Source organism: Chamaea fasciata, unplaced genomic scaffold (assembly GCF_029207755.1).
Source record: "Chamaea fasciata isolate MVZ Bird 193981 ecotype frontalis unplaced genomic scaffold, bChaFas1.0.hap1 SCAF_18, whole genome shotgun sequence".
In the NCBI taxonomy this organism is placed as follows: domain Eukaryota; kingdom Metazoa; phylum Chordata; class Aves; order Passeriformes; family Sylviidae; genus Chamaea; species Chamaea fasciata.
In genome coordinates, this window is record NW_027094103.1 from 1429211 (window position 1) to 1448631 (window position 19421).

A 19421-nucleotide genomic window follows, 5' to 3' on the forward strand; every position below is an offset into this window, starting at 1 on the left:
GAGTGTTTTGAGATGCAGTTTGGCTGTGGAGGAGCAGCCCCAGCACTCACTTGTACTTCTCATTGATGTTGGAAATCCTCCAGGCATTGTTCATATCAAACCCCATCCGCTCCACTTCGTTCTTAAACCTGGAAGTTACATGTTCTCCTGGGATCGAGAGCACAGGGGGAAAATGAAAGGGAAATAAGGAATTGAGATTCCTACTTTGCAAAACAGAGAAAACCAGCACATCCCTCAGTCCAAACCCACCAGCTGCACTTCACGGCCTCATTCAGACATTTCACTGATGTCTCTCCCTGGCCAACTCCCCAGAAATGCCAGAGTCCAACAAAGAGTTTTTCCCTGAAAATTACCAACTTCTGGAAATTCATATTAAAAAACAGTGCTGTAGACCAGAACCAAGGACATCGGCAAAAGAGCTGAGATCCATCAGCAATCCAAGCGGGATGGTCGGAAGTTCAGAACAATTTTCTATCAATGAGAAGAATGTGAAGCTCTGGTGAAAGGGTAGGACCTGGAATGTGCCCTGGAACGTGGGCAATCCATTGAATATGCATTTCCAGCCCCAGGTTTCCTGTATGGCTGCAGGCAAGTCCTGTCATTTATCCTGCATCTCAGCTTTCAATCGTAAATTGGACATTATTCTTCCATGAGTCATATGGAGATAGAGAGGTAAAATGCACAAATGATTGTTTGACATAAATATCAGCCACAAGAGCCTCACCAACTCCTGGATTAATACACTAAGGGAACCAGAATGAGCCCCATTTATTTCCTAGACACTTTTGTTTTAAAGTCTCACAATACAATTGAAAAATATACAATGGCAATAAAGAATAAGAAGACAGAAAGTCTGGAAAACGAGAGAAAATTTCCAGGTTTCCAGGGCTAAGAAAAGTGCTAAATTTAATGAGCATGTGAGCAGCACTAGATAAGTGATTCTGAAAGTCCATCCATTGCTTGTCTCTTTAAATTACTGTATCATTAAATCCTGAGGCAGAGCAGCACCCAAGGGGGAAAAAATCTGCTGAAAAATTAATGCTTAAAGTATTACATCTTCCCATTAAATATTTTAGAAAACCCTTAAAGTCTTTCAATCCCCCAGATATCTGTAGATACACGTTTAATTCCAAGATGTAAATGCACGTCTGAAATGTTCTGAAATGATTTTTAATGCCACGTTACAGAACAATTAGAAATAAATATAAATAGGTAAATTAATAATATATAGACAGCAGTCTAATTACAGAACTTAATTAACTACAGTGTTATAAAGATCCTTTGTCAAGAGCAGAGGTGGAATTGGACAATACATTCCAGCCAGGCAACAACCTCTGCCAGGTTTGTCCTTAGCAGTGACTTATTAAATTCAAAAATCCCACAAATTCTTTTACTGGGGCACCACAAGGATGGGCTTCCCCATCAGCTGCTCCTTAAAACTTGTGCTACATCCTTAAGGAGTTTTTTGGATAGCAAATGAGAATACTGGAAATATCCCTAATCAACGCTGCTCAGCCTGGTGGGTTTTAAGAGAAATACATAAAGTTACATGAAAATCAAATTTTCTGTTTGATTTTTCCCTCTTAATTTTTAGCTACTGTGGAGCCACAGGTTCTCCTCTTGGAAATGAAACCCCAGTCTTAATATTTTGTCCATTTCTCCTGAACTGCTCGTATTTTAAGAGGCACTTTGGGCCAACATTGATAATGTTTAGAAGCATCCCAAGCCACTCTCAAAATCCCAGGGAAAGCAAGCTAGATATTTTGTGGGCTTGTACTTCCTATTAAAGCTGACCCTGTGAGCCACAGCCTGGATCTCTACTACAGATACTGCTAACATATTTTTCCCAGAAAATGTGTTCTGTTGACACTTGGATGGATTTTAAAGCACTGCAGTACTTTTGTCTGTATCTACCAAATAATGGTCTCCTTGGACATAGAAGAGAAATGACAATGTCTTGGGATTGACTTCTTCAACCACATTCACACTGATTTATTTCAGCTATAATTCAGCTCTTTGAAGGGAAACATCTACCCCCAGCCACCGGCAGCTACAGGGAGATAAAGTCATATAAAGGAAAACTATTTGATAGACAAAGCTGCAAGAAAAAAAAAGGATTGATAAAAGTTAATAAAAAGGTAAATGTTGCTTCTTATTCCTGGAAGCATCCAAGGCCAGGTTGGACTTGGAACAACCTGGTCTAGTGGAAGATGTCCCTGCCCATGGCAGGGGGTGAAGTGAGATGGGCTTTAAGGTCCCTTCCAATTCAAGGCATCCCATGATTCCACAATTACCCTAACCTAGCATCAGGCCCAAGTCCCTCTGTTTCAGCGAGGAAGAGGAGACTCAGCAAGCCTTCCACAGGTCTGCCAGCTCCCATTTCCCAAATTTAGCTTAGGAGAGAAAAGCTCTGGGTGTGAAACTCTGCTCTGAGGAGTTTTTGGCATTTTCCAGAAGCTGCTAATGAACTGTGTGAACAGGAACAGGGCCAGGGAGTTCCTCCCCAGACACCACAGACACAAGAGCCTGTGCCCAGCTCCAGCAGCAAGGACAGAATCCCAGGAACCCCTCTCAGCCGGGTAACTGGGACACTTCCCTGAGGCAGTGAATTGTGATTGACAGGAGATGCAGAGCGCCTGGAAATCAGATTTCTTACACTCAAACAAGTGCTACAACCACCAGCATGCCAGCTTTGAGCTTTTATTTACTTGTGGGCTCCGAGAGCTCTGCAGCAAGGATGGTATTCCACTAAAAAAGGGTCACTGCCTGTGGCTGTGAATGAACCTCAGGAGAGGCTCAGGGGCTCCCTTCTCCTCCACAGCATTCACCCTGGAGGTCACTGAGCCAGACAAAAACCAGTCAAATGGTTTAGACTGAAAGCTGCTGCCATGGTGAATGAAATGCTGTTGGTTCTACACTGACTGAAACAAACCCACCCCAGTGATTCCTTGGGGATTTCCAGGTGCTGCTTCGGTGATCCCAAGGCTGTTCCCACATACCTGGCCGACACAAGTCCCCGTGCTGCTCCTTTTCACTGGCATAAACCTCCATGCACCAGGCGTGGTAGGCGAAGGAGAACAGGTCCTCTATCTTGGACGGGGGGCGGATGGCATTGTTCAGCCTCTTCAGCCAGTCCTGACACTGCTCAAAGGTGGAAAACTGACACCTGGCCCAGAGACAAACATTCCATGGGTGACTTTCAGTAGGAGAAGACACTCTAGAAAGTGACAGGCTGAGCACGAAAAGCTCTGTGAGAGCACAAAGTGAGGATAAACACCTTATGGACAACTTAGTTCTGTTTCCATGTGCACTCTAATGGGAAGTAAAATGAAACCTGTGGAATGAGTAAGGAAACACTCAGGGAGTCAGGACTGACTGAGCAGCAACGTTCTGTGACTGGGAATAAGCAGGGTGTGCCCTGCCAGGAATGAGGGGGACATTTCTCCATGTGTTACCTATGAAACCAAGGAAAGAACATTCAGGTCAAAGACAGGAATGTGTTACAGCCCCTTCTAACTGCTGGAATCAGGGGGAAATCAGAAAGCTATCCCACAGACTATAATCTACATAATGTAACTATAACCACAGTCTGTAAACAAGAACAGGCTGGGAGAGCTGGGGGGTGCTCACCTGGAGAACAGAAGGCTCCAGGGACACCTCAGAGCCCCTGCCAGGGCCTAAAAGGGCTCCAGGAGAGCTAGAGAGGGACTGGGGACAAGGGATGGAGGGACAGGACACAGGGAATGGCTTCCCACTGTCAGAGGGCAGGGCTGGATGGGATATTGGGCAGGAATTGTTCCCTGGGAGGGTGGGGGGGGGGCTGGGATGGAATTCCCAGAGCAGCTGTGGCTGCCCCTGGATCCCTGGCAGTGTCCAAGGCCAGGTTGGACACTGGGGCTTGGAGCAGCCTGGGACAGTGGGAGGCGTCCCTGCCCATGGCAGGAGTGGAATGAGATGGGGTTTAATGCTCTTTTTAATCCCTTCTTTTTCTGGCTTTGTTGGGAACCACAGACTGAGCTTTGCCTAATGTTACAGACTAACAACAAGCAGAGAGAATATCCCCCGCACAGGAGAAACCAATCTTCAGAGCAGTGCATTAAAATTACGTTAGCTTTTCTTTTCAAAGAGGATTCTTGGACTCTTTAGAGTAAAAGGGTGGAAATAAATCAGTGATTTATTTTGCTCTGACAGTTTTCTTTAAGATTTTATAGTTATTAAATATTGCCCAAGTATTTCCATGTGGCTCAGTCCTGGTTAATGATGGCATCTGCATTCCCTCGGGGCAGATTTATCTCCCCTACCTGCAAATAGCTCAGAGCCACCATGCAGAAGGGAAAAGCCATGTCCAACATCTCCCAAGAGCTGTGAGGAATTGCAGCCTGAGGTGTTTATTTATTTCCCATCACTGACTGTAAAGCAAGCCCAGACTACTCGCTGAGACAGGATAATTCTCTATTAAACATCCACACTCAGACAAGAGACATCTCACTCTAAAATCTTTCTAAATTATTTTAAAGTTAGCAGTGTAAATAACAAGTATTATCTGCACTTGAATTCCATTTCTCAAAATACAAAGTTTGCTCATGAAAAAGAATAAGAATACATTCTAACTCTTCTGTCTCAGTCCTAAACTTCACCATCTCCCAACCATCACCAAGTCCTCAGTTTTGGAGATGCAATTAGAGAAACGCAATTGATAAGGATGGCAAAAATACAAATAATTTGTATTCAATCTACAATTGAAGGGAAATAACAAATTAATGTAGGGAGGAAGGGTGACTTTCTTAAATGTCAAGAGCAACAAGTGAAGAGGAAGTTAAACATTGAATTCAAATTAAACTAAATATTACTTCTAAAGGAAAATCAGTTCTGGTGAAAAAACAGCCTTTCAGGAAGCAGCTGACCTGTTAAACATTCTGAGTGCTTGGAGATGGTTGGGGCTCCTTTCATTACACAAAAGGTACAGCCAGCAAACATTTAATCAAAAAGAAATGTTCCTTTCTTCTTAATTAAAGTTCATAGATCAAAATTAATTTCTGCAGCAGAAAAGTTAAAAAAAAACCCCAAAAAACCCAAAAAAACCCAGTGAGGTGCAGCTCAGGCTGGGCAGCTCAGAGAGCCCAGGCTCAGGTCTGGGGAAGGACAGGCAGGAGTCACTGCTGCCTGCACACCTGGATTCACCACCTTCCTTCACTTTCTCTTCCCTCATTCCCTCATTTTCTTTTCCAGGAGGTTACCATGCCTCAGGAATAGTGACTGTACCCTCAAAGGTGTTGAGAAGGCAGGGCGAAGCCTCCAAACCCCAAATCTTGATTAAACACATTTGCAATGTGTTTATCAGTGGCTTTATCTACTTCTGTACCTATTGATACGGAGATATTGATATATTTGTAATATATTGAAGCAATATTTCATAACTGATTGCCACACGGTGAGACTAAAATTAATTTCAGAATAAAACCAAGATCAGCCACGTGGGCTCAGAGCAAGGTTTGCTGCTGTCCTGAATCACGAGACACACAGCCCACCTTGTATAAAATTCAGACAAAATAAAAAGCTTTTGAGGGAAATCAAGTAAGAAACCCCATTTCCTTGAACCTTCCCAGCTGCCCATGGCACGGGGAAAGTAAATTCCAGCCCCCTTTAACACTGAGCCTCTCCTACCTTATAACCTTGCAATCCTTGCAAGTCAAATGAAGCTGGAATATATCCCGGCACTCCACACTCTCGATGAGCTGCAATGGAACCTGCAATTAAACACATCAGATTATTTCATTTCAGCAGCAGTAACAGCAGCTCCTTTGCATATCTCGCAAGGATTTATCGTAGGCTACGTGGAGTCTGAAGAGAGGAAAACAAAGGAATCCATGTGGAGTCACTTCAGCAGCTCTGAGGTTTGGTACCAGGTATTCAGATTGCAGCTCCAGTCCAAAAGCTTTAAGGGATCCCATGGGAGCAGCTGAGAAGGCTCCAGGAAAGGCAGCAGACACCCCACCTCCTCTCTCATGGAAATAGCTTTCTCTCTTATAGGTCCAAATTTAGGAATCTTAATATATTTTTAGCTGATGGTGTTCAAAAAGAACTGCTAAGCAAGATCCCCTTAACAGACTGCAGCAGTCTGGATGCTTTCCTACGGCAATATCCAATATTTCGTCCTCAGGGAAAAACCCTTTGGCCTGTTTAGGTCAACACTTGTCATGGAAGCAGACAAATTTAGAGTGATAATGCTGAATCTTTCCCAGTTAAAGCTCAGTTATAGACACTTCTGTTTCCTGGCATGTTTAACCAGCAGCAGGTTGGTCAGGCAACACATAAGAGCACGTGCAAGTGCCTTTAAAGATGTGAAAACCCACCAGATGAAAATATTAATTTTCATTATTATTTTTGGAACTTCACCTGAGATTGGCAAATGTACATTATTGCCTTAAATGAACAGAAGTCATAAATAACTGTCTAAATTTAGGTAATACCTGTAATTAACACGAAGCGCAAATCTGTTTGAATTGCTTAGTAGATTATTGGACATTGCACAAGGCAATGAAACCTCTGCAATCCTTTAGTAACATTCCAAATGGATTTTTGCCATCACAGGACTAAGATCCAGCAGTTTAAGGTCTGGCTTGGGGCCTGCAAGATGTGGCTGGAAGAGCCAGGGCTTCTCCATATGCTTGGCAAATCCTTTGAAGGTCACCTCCAATCAAAGCTCCGAGATAAGGAATCAAGACAGCATCTCCTCAGGCACCACAAAGCTTAAAAAGTACCTCATTTTGGGGGAATGAAAAAATGGGAAGTGAACTAAAACCAGCAGGCAAGGAAAAGAGATGTCTCAAAAATGCAAGCCAAGAGACAACCTCCGAGCAGGGAGATGCCCAGAGCAAGCTCAGGGCAAATGCTGTGCCCAGGAGAGGGATGAGAACTCTGTTGGCTCTGGGGAAGGCAGGCACAGCTCAGCACCTCAGACAGAGCCCAGAGTGTTCTCAAATCACTGCCCAGAGCCCCCAGATCCACCAGGAAGGGATTTTTTAATGTTCAGCCCATGTCAGACCACAGCCAGAGGCAGCTCTGGAGCAACCAACCCTCCCCTGCTGTGCCCAGCAAGGCTGGGACAGGGGAGTTACTCTGCTCCTTCTGTTGTAACTGGACACTAAATGACAGAAAAATGGACAGGACTTGGCAAGAGGGTGTCTGACTCCACAGCCCAGTAGTTTGGGTTTTCAAATCTGCATTTCAAATAAAGCCAGAACTTGAATTTCTGTCCATGTTTTCAGCACTGTCACTGGTTGAGATCTGTGACAGAATCAGAGTGGCATGAAGGGGCCAGGAGGAAATGAGGAGTCCCGCCTGTGAGAGCCCCTCTGTGCCCTCCCTAAGCTCAGCCTGACTGGGTGACTCCACCAAAGCAGCAGAGGACTGAAGTGTAGCACAGACCACACCAAGTGCTCTGTTCCACAGCTGATCCCTGTATTCCACGTGCTCATTCCTTCCGAGCCTCCTCCTGCTCGATCCCAGTCTGCCAAAGCGGGTAAATTGTCAGTTTTGTCTGATCAATGGACAGGAATGGAGCTCAGACTGCAGAATCTTCCAGTCTGTCTTCATGACTGGAGAGCCCCACACAGACCTACTAATGATTCCCAGGAGGAATTTCTCCCTGGAAAGGGTGGTCAGGCATTGGAAGAGACTGTCCAGGGAGGTCTGGAGTCCCCACCCCCAGAGGTGTTCATGGAAGGACTGGATGTGGCACTCAGTGCTCAGGGCTGGGGACAAGTGGGGGTTGGGCACAGGATGCATTTGATAGCCTGGGAGGGCTTTTCCAACTTAAATGATTCTGAAATAACTTATTTAAATCTAGCACTGAGTTAAATGGCACACGCATGGAAAGTAAGGCATCTTTCCCAGCAGAGTCAAGATTCCAGACTTGCTTTTTAAGTCCAGTGCTGCTTTGTCTGTTATCTTTTTATTCCCCAAGCCCAGTTTTATTCTGTTTTTCCCCATGTCCATCTTCATTTAAGCAGTTCTCCACCTTTTCCCTCCTCCTGGCATTCTGCTTGTGGCTCCTCTTCTGTCTGCACTCTTAATGACAAACTAATTCTTCTCCTCCAGCGTTATTTTTAATTTTCTTCTTCTGAAGTCTCTCCTTGTTCCCTGCCCTTTCCCTGTGCCCTCTGCTCCCCAGCCATCCATTCCCCTCTGACAGCCCACCAGTGATTCTCTCCCCATCTGCAGCTTTTTCTTCAGGACAACCTTCCCATTAATCTTTTTAATTTTCCTTCCCAGTCATAAAAACCTGTCCTCTGGTCCTCTTGTGTTTTTAATCTCCTTCCTGGCCATTATTCTTCCCCCAGCAAAGCTCTGTGGAATTATCTCCCGTCATTCCCTCCCTCCCTGATAACCTTCCCTTCCCACTGCACATCCTTCAGGCTGCTGCCAGTCCGACACCCAGAGCCCGTTCCTGGAAGAGCCATCAATTCTATCTGCAGGCACTTCCCTCTAATAATGGCATGGAAACCAGGCAGGGAGAAGCAATCATTTTTGCTTTTATAAGAATAAACATGCATTGTTATCTGAGGCAAATTACATCCCATTATAGGGAGTGCAGGAGCATCCTGCTCTTGCAGTATCTCCCGACTGTCTCTTATTTAAAATTATCTCGTTTTAAATAACAGCAACATTCTACAACTTCAACTTTTTATTTTTTGAGGGGTTTTTAAAATGATTTTGATGACTGGAGCTGACTGTTATCTAAGAGCAGTACAAGATATATTTAGAGAATTACAGCTCTGTAGTTAGAAAAAGTACAAGTTACATTTTCAGTGCTGAAACAAACCCCCACGGCCCAACCCATGCCCACAATTCCCAGTGGGATGCAGCAGATCACGGCCAGGCTGCTGCAAGCACCAGTGACCCTGCTACAGACCCTCCCTGTGCCCCATTTGGCCCAAACCTCTCCAGGACCTCCTGTGGAGGACCTCCCAGGCCCCGGGAGCTGGAACTGGGATTTCCTCCTTGCTTTCCCAGCCCAGATCTGGAATAATGCCATGGTTATGGTGCAGGCTGGTGGCTTTAACAAGCACAGGGCCAAGGCTGGGTGCCCTGGAGCGTGGCATGAGGTGGCACATGGAGCACTGAGGGTGCAAGGACAGCTCTGAAGGGCTCCAGGGTGGAGGGAGCTGAATCCCTCCCCGGGTTCCTGGAACCCACAAGGACTGTCTGAAGAAAATTTTGCTTTTAATTACAGCTGATGACACTTGGGGTTTGTCTTGGAGGCACCTCTGAGCCCCCTCCTCTCTCACAATTGTCGTGCTCTTGAGTTGGGCAGCAAAGCCCAGCTTGTCTGAGGACAAGACAAGGATTATGAACCACAACAGCCATGGACATGAGGAATATCCCAATCCAAACATTTTCTAAGCAAGGGAGAGCTCACACTGAAACTCACCTTCTCATCAGAGTCCCCCTCATCATGACTTTTCTTTGGTAGTGTGTCCAAAATCCACCATTGGAAAGAGATTACATGCAATCCATGCTTCCACAAACTCCACTAAAATGTTAATTCTCCCATCAATGCAATTAGCTTACAGGGAGGAAAGTGATTAGACAGAAGCACTCAGCAGCTGCAAAGTCTGACATTTTCTTAAGGAATCAATAGAGTTGGGCCTGGGAACCAAACCTCCCCTGTGCCCGAGAGATCCCTGTTGAGTCTGCACTTTTATCCCATGGATAAAAGTAAGTCAACACCCCTGAATGTCATAATCCCCCCAGTTTATGCATGGTCTGTGGGATCTTTTGTTTTTGCATTTGAAACACCATGTTCCTATTAGCACTAACATCTAGGAAATTATCCATGGGAAAGATCTCCACACACAGCCCTTTTCTGCACTGTTGCAATGGGAACATTAACAACTTGGAATGGATTTCTTTCCCAGCCCAGGTGATCTGGAGCTCTGTGCTGCTCACTGAGGTGTCACAGCACCATTTTCACAGCCAGGGAACTGTAACCAAACAAGAGGGAAAAGCCACAGCCCAGGAATGAAGAATTTCTTACAAGTATTTGCTGAACAGCTGTGGTGACATAAAAACAGCAGGAAAGAATCAAGATGAACTCAGTCACACATTACTCAGTGAAGATTTTAGTTAGAAAATCACGATCTGACCAAGAATTTTGGTCAACAATAACCAAAAGGATTACTACTGCCAAAATTAACAATTTAAATGTGGTTCTTAATTACTAAAGACTGTTTTATCCTTAAAGACATCCCAAGCCCTCCCTGTCCTGGATTTCAGTGGGGTTCATAGGAAGTTATTAGTGATAGCCACATATGGTTACAAAGAATGATTTATATTCTGCTCCACCTCATACTCTGATTATTTCTGGTTAATGATGCTGATGATAATGAGATATCACACAGAATGAGAGGGCAGAACACTGCATGTGAAAGTCAGGGAAGAAAAATTAATATGGAAATATTGACAAGCTTCTGTGGACTCTTCCCTGAACACAACCAAGGAACGTGATTTGAGAAAACATCAATTCTTGCTATGCTCAAAAATACTGAATTGAAAATCCCTATAAAGGAATGTCCCTAATTATCCTAAGGACAGGAAGTGCAGTTCATGTTTTAATGGCTTCTCTAATAAAGCACATCCACCCTTCCCTGGCATTCCTCAGGACACTATTGATTTCCACACTGGAAGTGTCCCCAGCTGGTGGGACTGGTCTGGGTGAGCATCAGGATTGTCCAATGCTCATTTAACTGTGTCTGGTACCAGAGGAGGTGGAGATGGAACCGTTCTAAGGAATGGACACTTGGAATAAGACTCCCTAAAGAAATGCATTACGGGTGAGGTCCCACTCCTGATCTGTTACATCACAGACTGCACTCAAAGCACCCAACAGTGAGTTCAGCAGCTGGACTTACTCCCACCTTCTGAAGTTCCAAGCAAGGCACAAATGAGGTTTAGGTGGCTCCAAAAGCCCCATGGAAGACTTACTATTTGTCCTCACTGAGCCTGGGGACAACAGGGGGCTGACACAGCCAGCTGTAAAGTGGAGGTTGAGGGATTTCCTTATGACATCTGATTTTCAGAGCTGCTGAGTCACCCTTTGGTGCCTACATACGTATCTTATTGTCCCTAAGAAATCAGTGTGAACATCAGAAGAAGAATTTTCATTCTTAAAAGCGGGGCATCATTGTACTCTTATCCCAAACTGTTATTTCCATTGAGATCAGAACAGCTGGAAGCACTTACATTCACAACAGATTCCTTGAATTTGATGTGGAGCCTGTAGTTGGAAAGGGCAATGATGGCATCCTCTGCTCGTCCCACGTACTCCGTGCTCTCCCCGTGGAGCTCAATGAACGGCACCTGCAGAAAGGCAGCAAAAACCTGATTTCAGAGACCACTTCCCAAAATTCTGCCCCTCCTGCAGCACAAGAAATCAAACAAAGCCTGCCGAGAATTCAGCCCTGTTATTGCTGCTAAGGAGGAACATCAGGTAAGGTTGGCTCCGAGGTTAATTGCAGCCTTTTTCTTAAATGATTCCTTATTTTATGTTACTTTTCCTGAGTGGTAAGTGCCTGGTCAGAGAAAGCAATGAATTTTTATGAAAAATATCCTCACATTTTGGCAAGCAGGCTGACAAAGCCCTTGATTTATGCTCTCACTCCTTACTTAATGGAGAGTGGCATTTCCATAATGTTATTAAATTCATCGTAAAGCAGGCAAAACATCCAGCATGAATAATGTTCCCTGCTATTTCTCCACTGTTCACCCAGCAAGCTCAGGTTACCAGCCTAGGCTGGATCCCTAAATGCTACAAAGCTGAGCTTGGACAAATCAAGCTTTTTGCTCCCTATTTCTCACAGCAAATATTAAAATCCGCAACAAGGTGCTGTTTTATAAAGTCAGAAACCTGCAGTTCAATACACCACACATGAAAATTGTTACTGGTTAATTAAAAATGTGACTTAAACCCAGTTTAGCTGAGCTGGGTGGAAAGTGTAACTGCTCAACTTGAAAGCGATCTGGTTTTATACCAAAGTAGCTTGAATCAAATAAAAATACTTTATATTACAGTGAAACTCTTCAGTTGATGCAAGAGTGTCTACATGGAGAGCCAGGCTGGGAGAGCTTGGGGTGCTCACCTGGAGAACAGAAGGCTCCAGGGAGAGCTCAGAGCCCCTTCCAGGGCCTAAAGGGGCTCCAGGAGAGCTGGAGAGGGACTGGGGACAAGGGATGGAGGGACAGGACACAGAGAATGGCTTTCCAGTGCCAGAGGGCAGGGATGGATGGGATATTGGGAAGGAATTGTTCCCCGGGAGGGTGGGCAGGCCCTGGCACAGGGTGCCCAGAGCAGCTGTGGCTGACCCTGGATCCCTGGCAGTGTCCAAGGCCAGGCTGGACATTGGGGCTTGGAGCAGCCTGGGACAGTGGGAGGTGTCCCTGCCCACGGCAGGGGCTGGGACTGGCTGGGCTTTAAGGTCCCTTCAAACCCAAACCATTCCATGATTCTGAGATAAATCATTTGAACTAAAGAATTGGAAAAATAAAGAAATTTAAAAATATTTCTCTTTATGCGACAGAAGACTTTTGGTTTCACAATAATCAGATACAAAGGCAGTGTTTAATCAGCTTAATGCTGCTTTTTCAAAACAACAGAGTTCTAAACTATGGTATAAAACCTGAGCTGTGGAATTAGTGAACAGACACTTGAAGGAATTTTTTGTAATAAAATGCCAAAGTTCTCTGTCCTACCAACAGTACAGGAGTATTTAAGAGGAAAATGAGTTTCTGTGCTGACTGTGAAATTAAAATTCTAAAGGAGAGGCCAGAGAATCTATAACCAACTGGAGGCAGTGTGATTTGAATAGGAGCAGTGTGGTGATTACCTGAAGGTTCTCCTCCTCTCGGATCAGCTGCTTCCTGGGAAAAATCTGATTAGCCTGGATGCATTCAAGGCTGTGCTGAGTCTCCTCATCCTGAGGAATAAAGTGTGACAGTCACCTGCGGCACTGGCACCTGCTGCCACCTTCCCCAACCATCCACAGCCAAGGAAAAGCTCCCACAGTGTCCAGAGAATTTCAGGAGCAGTAACTCAGTAAAGTTTCTAAACTCTGCAACACGGGCCCTCAGACAACAAATTTGGTATTAGCAACAGGTTTCCTTCCTACAGCCTGATTAATAAAGTCATTAAAAGCTGTAAGATTTATAGCAGCATTAGGAAAAAAGCATTAGCGCTATTAGCATTAGCCTAAATCTTAACAACCCCACATGTAAACATTAATTCTCTAATGTTTTTCCCTTTTCAAACTCTTCTGCTCTGTCACAGACCCTACAAAGCCCCTTTGCTTACCATGACAGGCTCCTGGGCAGGAGGAGGAATCCTCGTCTTTACTTGCAATACTTTGAGCTCTTCACTTATTAAAATCTAGAAAACCAGGAAAGTATAATGATGAAATAAGATTCATTTGCTTTTGCCAAATAAATACAAATCAACTTTTAAAGACTGTGAATGTAGCTGTTAGAAAACTGAGAGCAAACAGTAATTATGAAAAAATGAAATCCATAGAAGCTCCCTCTCCTGAGAGCCAAAATTGTTTCCAAATGTGTCTGGTTCCTTCTGTTCATCCTGAAAAATTACCTTTGGATGTGCTGCTGGGAGAACACCTGTCTGAAGGCAGCAATTAGACCAGTGTTTATATAATTTAAATTAAAACACGTTCATCTTTCTAGATCCCCCGGAATTTTCTCCCAAGTTGTTTGCAGATGGTGAATCAGAAATCCATGGGTTACAGATCCAAAGGGATCATTGGGACCCTTCAGGCTGATCTGGTGTGAAACAAAGGGTTTGGATCTTCCTGGAACAAGCTTGTTTCAACTATGGCATACGAACTAGAATTCTGATTGGGATAAAAGTCCTCATTTTACACACTTATGGCTCATTTTGGATATCCATGGATATACCAAAATATCCGTTTTCCTGCACTGGGGACTTGCTCTCTCCACTAACCAACAGCCCCCCCAGCTTTGATCATCTGCAAATTTTCTGGGAATATTAACACAGTCCTGAGGTTCATGTAAATCACCCATTAGGAACTTAATGACTGAAGTGAATACAGGAGTCAAAATTTGGGTTTGAGATTGATTTTACACTCAGCTTTTTAAATCCAGGTAGGTTCTCCCGTTTTATACCAGGATTCCACTCAGGTATTTACAGGGTTTGCAGAATGTGGCACACAAAACTTAAAATGAAAATACATCACATGAGTGCAGTCAGGTCTCAGTTCACATCCAAAGTTCATAGCTCACTTAACTTATAAATGTATTTCAAATTATCAGTATTGAGGCTGACAGAGAAAACCACTTCAATCCATCAGCTCCCAGCACTGTACAGAGCCCTAAACACATCCTGTGCCTGGTATGGAATATTGACAGAGGGCAAAGGAGCAGCAGCTGCACGTCAAGTATCTTCACATACATGTGTTTGTAAATTTATTTACATAAAAGGGGGAAATGATGAGCACAATCAAGCTCAAGCTGCCATGGATTCACTAAAAAATAATGCAGAAATAGATATAAATCCTGGGAGAGCTGGAGAGGGACTTAGAACAAGGGCCTGAAGCAACAGGACACAGGGAATGGCTTCCCACTGCCAGAGGGCAGGGCTGGATGGGATATTGGGCAGGAATTGTTCCCTGGGAGGGTGGGCAGGTCCTGGCACAGGGTGTCCAGAGCAGCTGTGGCTGCCCCTGGATCCCTGGCAGTGTCCAAGGCCGGGTTGGACATTGGGGCTTGGAGCAGCCTGGGACAGTGGGAGCTGTCCCTGCCCATGGCAGGGGTGGCACTGGATGGGATTTGAAGTCCCTCCAAACCCAACCCATTCCAAGATTTAATGATATAAAAAATACCTTGGTAGTTCAAAGAACTCCTTCAGCTTCACACACAATTATCAAAGAAAGAGCAACTTAATTTAAAAAATCTGCTTTATTACAAATTTGAAGCTTGCTTAGTACCTCTGAGGAAAAGATTGAACTTAATAGGCACTATGCTGGAAAAAATTCATACCTCAGTTTGATTAGATATATGTAACTTATAAGTTTATTATATAACCACCTACATATTAATAAAACCAGTATTAGCTTAGAAAATTGGGTCTTTTAAAATATCTTACAGCTGTGCTCCTAAAATCCAGTATAAACCTCCAGCAGAGACTACACAAAGTATCAAGTTTCAGTAACTCCTGCCTTCAGTGCAGAAGATTTTCTACTGTGACAGTGTGGCCTTTTCCCTGTGAGAATCTTCCTTTCTAAGGTGAATTTTGGGAAAGCTGTGTGGAAGAAAAATCTCCCTGTTCCAGTTTGCATCAGGATTATCAGATCCAAAGGGTGATGCTGCCAAGATAAATGGTACAAGAAGTTATAGGACTGGTTCTAAAGCAAACACTGCCCTGGCTGCTGCTGGGCATCAGTGAAATGCTTCAGTGACTTCCCTGCCACCAAAGGAGTGCTGAAAATTGCTGACAGAAATAGCAAAAAGGCTGAATTGCTACAGTGAGGCTCTCTGAGCTGATGGACAGTGAATGCTTGGAGAGAAATCATTCCTTTCCCATCACGTCCACGAGCTGATCCCACTCCAAGAGCTCAAGGTCACTGGGCTGAGCAAAAGGGAAAGGGAACAGCTCTCGGAGCAGGGATGCACCACACACTGCTCAGGACAGCCCAAACCACACCTGAATCCATATTTCTTTCTATCACAAAGCTTTCTAACCCATTTCCAGTTCACCCATCTCTTCCCATGGGAACAGAAGGAGGATCCCAGTGACTGCTGACACCTCATAATGGAATTTCTGGCTTTAGAAGCCTTGGAAGTAAGAACATTCCTCATATCACCAATTCCACCAAGCACCCCTGAACTCTCCCCACCATCATTCCCCACCGTGCTGCTCCAAGGGACAGCTGGGGACAAAGCCAGCCCAGCATCAAGTGGCTGCACAAAACCGTTCTCAGGTTGATACACACCACTTTTAGGACTACAAAATGGAAGAATTCTCATTTGGTACAACTGCAGCTCAGCCCTGAAAGTAAAACCCATTTACCAGAAGTGAAGTGGAAAGGTACAAACACAGCTCAGACAAAAAAAAACCTGGCCAGGAAAGCAGCCTTAAATTCAGCCTCCTCCTTATCAATAGGATCACATAAAAATAGCAGCCAGCTTGTAAACAGAGCAGTGAAGCTTGGGTTTATTGGTACAAATACTGGGTTTGGTCAGCACTGAGGCCAAAAAAAGGTGATGTTATCAAACCACTGTCTGCCCTTTTACCTGCAATTCCATGTGTGTTAAATTAAGTCAAAAAAGACAATAGTCTTGTTAATTCTCCATCCTTATGTTCTGCTTGAAAGGATAAATGATGAGCAAAGGTTGTAACCTCAGACTCTGTTCAGCCTCTATGGGAACATCTTAATTACCTTTTGTTTCAGATGTGCCTTCTGGTTTAAATTATGTACATAATTAAGAGTAGCAATAACCATCTGTTTGCCAGTGATTCTAAACAAAAAAGATTAGCTAAATAAAGGATCGTTTAAATTCACATGTATTTAAATGCAGTTGGACTTTCAGCAAGGAAAAGGAAAAAGTGGAGGGAAAAAAGGGAAAAGGAAGAATCCAAGCATTTCACTTCATTCCCTTACCTTCCCCATTCAGATTGAATTCCACTCATTTTAATATCAAAATCAGACTGAGCTGACTCCTGAGCTGTTTACACACTGTGGCACAGTTGCTCTCTGAGTTTGGAATTCAAATTTTTTGGCAAAGGAACATTGAAAAATTTGAGAATTGAACACTCAGGAATGTGCTGTACCTTGAGCAAAAGATGCTTCTGTTGCAAACTGAAAACACTTCTCCTCCTTTGGCAGGTGGAAGGAAACTTCTGAGATAAGGATGAACACCCAGTTTCCCTCGTTTCAGTCCTGACAGGGAGGTTTCTCCTCTTTCCTGATACCACAGGCTGCAGGGAATGAGTAACTTTCACCAGGATTTATGGGGAGAGCAGCTGACAACACGGATATTTGCACACTATTCAGGGATAGGAGCAGAACAAAGAATCGTGTTTGAAGCTTGGGCACAGCTAAGAGTCAGGAACCTTCTTTTTCAATAATTAAAGGTTGCAAACTCCAACTCAGTGAAATTCTAATTTTTTTCTAAGATCTTGGAAAACACTTTATTTAATTAAGAGAATAATCAATGATGAGCACAGAATCCATGAAGAAGCAGCTGATCGTCCCAAAATAATGCAATTCTTACCAAAGAATGAGAGAATAAACAGTCCTCTCTTGTCCCAGAAAGTTCCAACTGTTCTCTTCTGATACTTCACATTGGCAGCTGCAAATACAAAGACAATACTTTAAAACATGAACTTCCCTATAAAAAAACTGTATCTGAACCTGCAGCCTAGACAGGACACTTCACAGTAAGGGGAGTTTGGATTAATTCAAAAGGAAAAAGAGAAAGTCTGAGTGCCTTGTAGTTGTAACAACTGTTTAATGTGCCCAGAGTGGGAATTCCAGGACAGGATTCCGATGGATACCTGTGGATAAGGCCTCTTCTCTGGCAAGGAACAGCTCTGAAATCATGGCCACAAAGCAATCCAGAATTTCCATAAATGAGTAAACAAAGCCTAAATTACTTTACAATACGAGCTACAGGAGACTTTTATAGAAGATCCAACTGTATTTATACTGATCTTCAAAGTGAGTTTAACTTCACACTGCAATTAGCATTTCTGGTCCCAAGAATGCCAATGAAGACCCCCAGGGAGTGGCTGTTGCACATGTGCTTTGGTCCAATGGTGCAAAAATCCCAGGGATTAGCAATGCCCATGAGGCCACTCCTGCCAAGCCCTTTACTTTGGATTTTCAAGTCCTGTACAAACACTTATTGCATCAAAAATGAGGTGCTGTGCCAGAAATATATATTTGTCAAAACTTATATGGAGAAAATATCTGATCTGCTTCATTCCTACAGTCACTCCAACAGGACCAACAGATGTCTCCTGTGGCAAGTTTAGCACTAAAATACCCAAACCCTAAAACTAAAAGTTCCAGACTAACCCAAATTGTTCCTAAAGCACACAAGCAGCCAAACTGACGGGACACCACTCCCTTGTATCCAAAGGTTTGTTCTTCACAGAAACTTGGACACTCTCCCAGTAGCACACTGCATCTGGATGTGCCTGGAAAGTCCAATTTCTCCACCATATAATCCTGCTGCTGGAAATAGTTTGCCTGTACTTTGATGTGCCACAACTACTGATAATTTTCACATTCTGGTAAATGAAACAAAATATTTTTGTATTTTGCGTTCATCCTGTCCTTTAGTTTATGGCTTATGATAGGGAAATAAGCAACACACAGAAAAAGGAGACATAATTTTAGGACTGACGGAGTAGAAGGAAATAGTTTAAGAAGTTGTACATCGAAAACTCTGCACTTCAAAGAGCTGCGCCCCAGGGCCAGCATCACCAACTGGGTGAGGGAGGGGATTGTCCAGCTCTGCTCTGGGGTGGCCTCTGCTCGAGTGCTGGGGACAGTTTTGAGCATCACAATGTCAGAAGGATCTAAAGCTGTGGGAGAGGGACCAAAGGAGGGACATGAGGATGGGGAAGGGTCTGGAGGAGCAGCTGAGGGCACTCGGAACGTTCAGCTGGAGCAGAGGAGACCGAGGGGCGACACCTCAGGGGCTGCAGCTCCTCCCGAGGGCAGCTCCACTCTCTGCTCTGGGACAGGGACAGCGCCCAGGGCAGGGCTGGAGCTGGGCCAGGGCAGGCTCAGGCTGGAGATCAGGAAAGGTTCTTCCCCCAGAGGGTGCTGGCACTGCCCAGGCTCCCCAGGGAATGGGCACGGCCCCGAGGCTGCCAGAGCTCCAGGAGCCTTTGGACAGCGCTGCCAGGGATGGCCTGGGTGGGATTGTTGGGGGGTCTGGGCAGGGCCCGGGGCTGGATCAATGATCCCTGTGGGGCCCTTCCCATGCACGGTTTTCCTGATTCTAAGATTCCAATATAAACTGAGATGCACCTGAAGGAATTCTACCATCTCACATGATGGACACTTCAGGAAATCTCATGGAATCTCAGTATTTGCACAAACAGGGAGCTGAGGATGTGCTCTAACAGAAAACCCCTGTGTGGATGCCAGCTGCCCAAAACCTCAGCTAAACTTCAATTTACCATTTCATAAAACAGTTTCTAAAAGCAACATTTCACTACCTGCAACAGAGGTCAACTTTGTTTTTATTTTTAAAAAAACTCTCTCAGCCAACAAGCCAAACACCAATCCCACTAACTTTATGGGTCGATAATCAACCCCAGCACCCAGATGGGAATGGGCACAGTTTGACTGTGAGGCACCAGCTTGAGCATGCAACAAGTCCAA

General features: G+C 44.4%; 1 protein-coding gene across 6 annotated transcripts in view; it reads right to left on the reverse strand.

Annotated features, from left to right (window-relative positions):
• MTMR3 (myotubularin related protein 3) overlaps positions 1 to 19421 on the reverse strand; it is a 74864-nt gene that overhangs the window by 25560 nt on the left and 29883 nt on the right. For all 6 annotated transcript variants that reach the window (XM_066199951.1, XM_066199954.1, XM_066199953.1 and 3 more), the window contains 7 exons: positions 17296 to 17373; positions 13349 to 13423; positions 12885 to 12974; positions 11245 to 11361; positions 5665 to 5747; positions 3000 to 3166; positions 51 to 147 (listed from right to left, as the gene is read on the reverse strand). In XM_066199951.1, the coding sequence (XP_066056048.1) occupies positions 51 to 147; positions 3000 to 3166; positions 5665 to 5747; positions 11245 to 11361; positions 12885 to 12974; positions 13349 to 13351 (557 nt within the window). In that variant the 5' untranslated portion in view covers positions 13352 to 13423; positions 17296 to 17373. The remainder of the gene's footprint in view (positions 1 to 50; positions 148 to 2999; positions 3167 to 5664; positions 5748 to 11244; positions 11362 to 12884; positions 12975 to 13348; positions 13424 to 17295; positions 17374 to 19421) is intronic.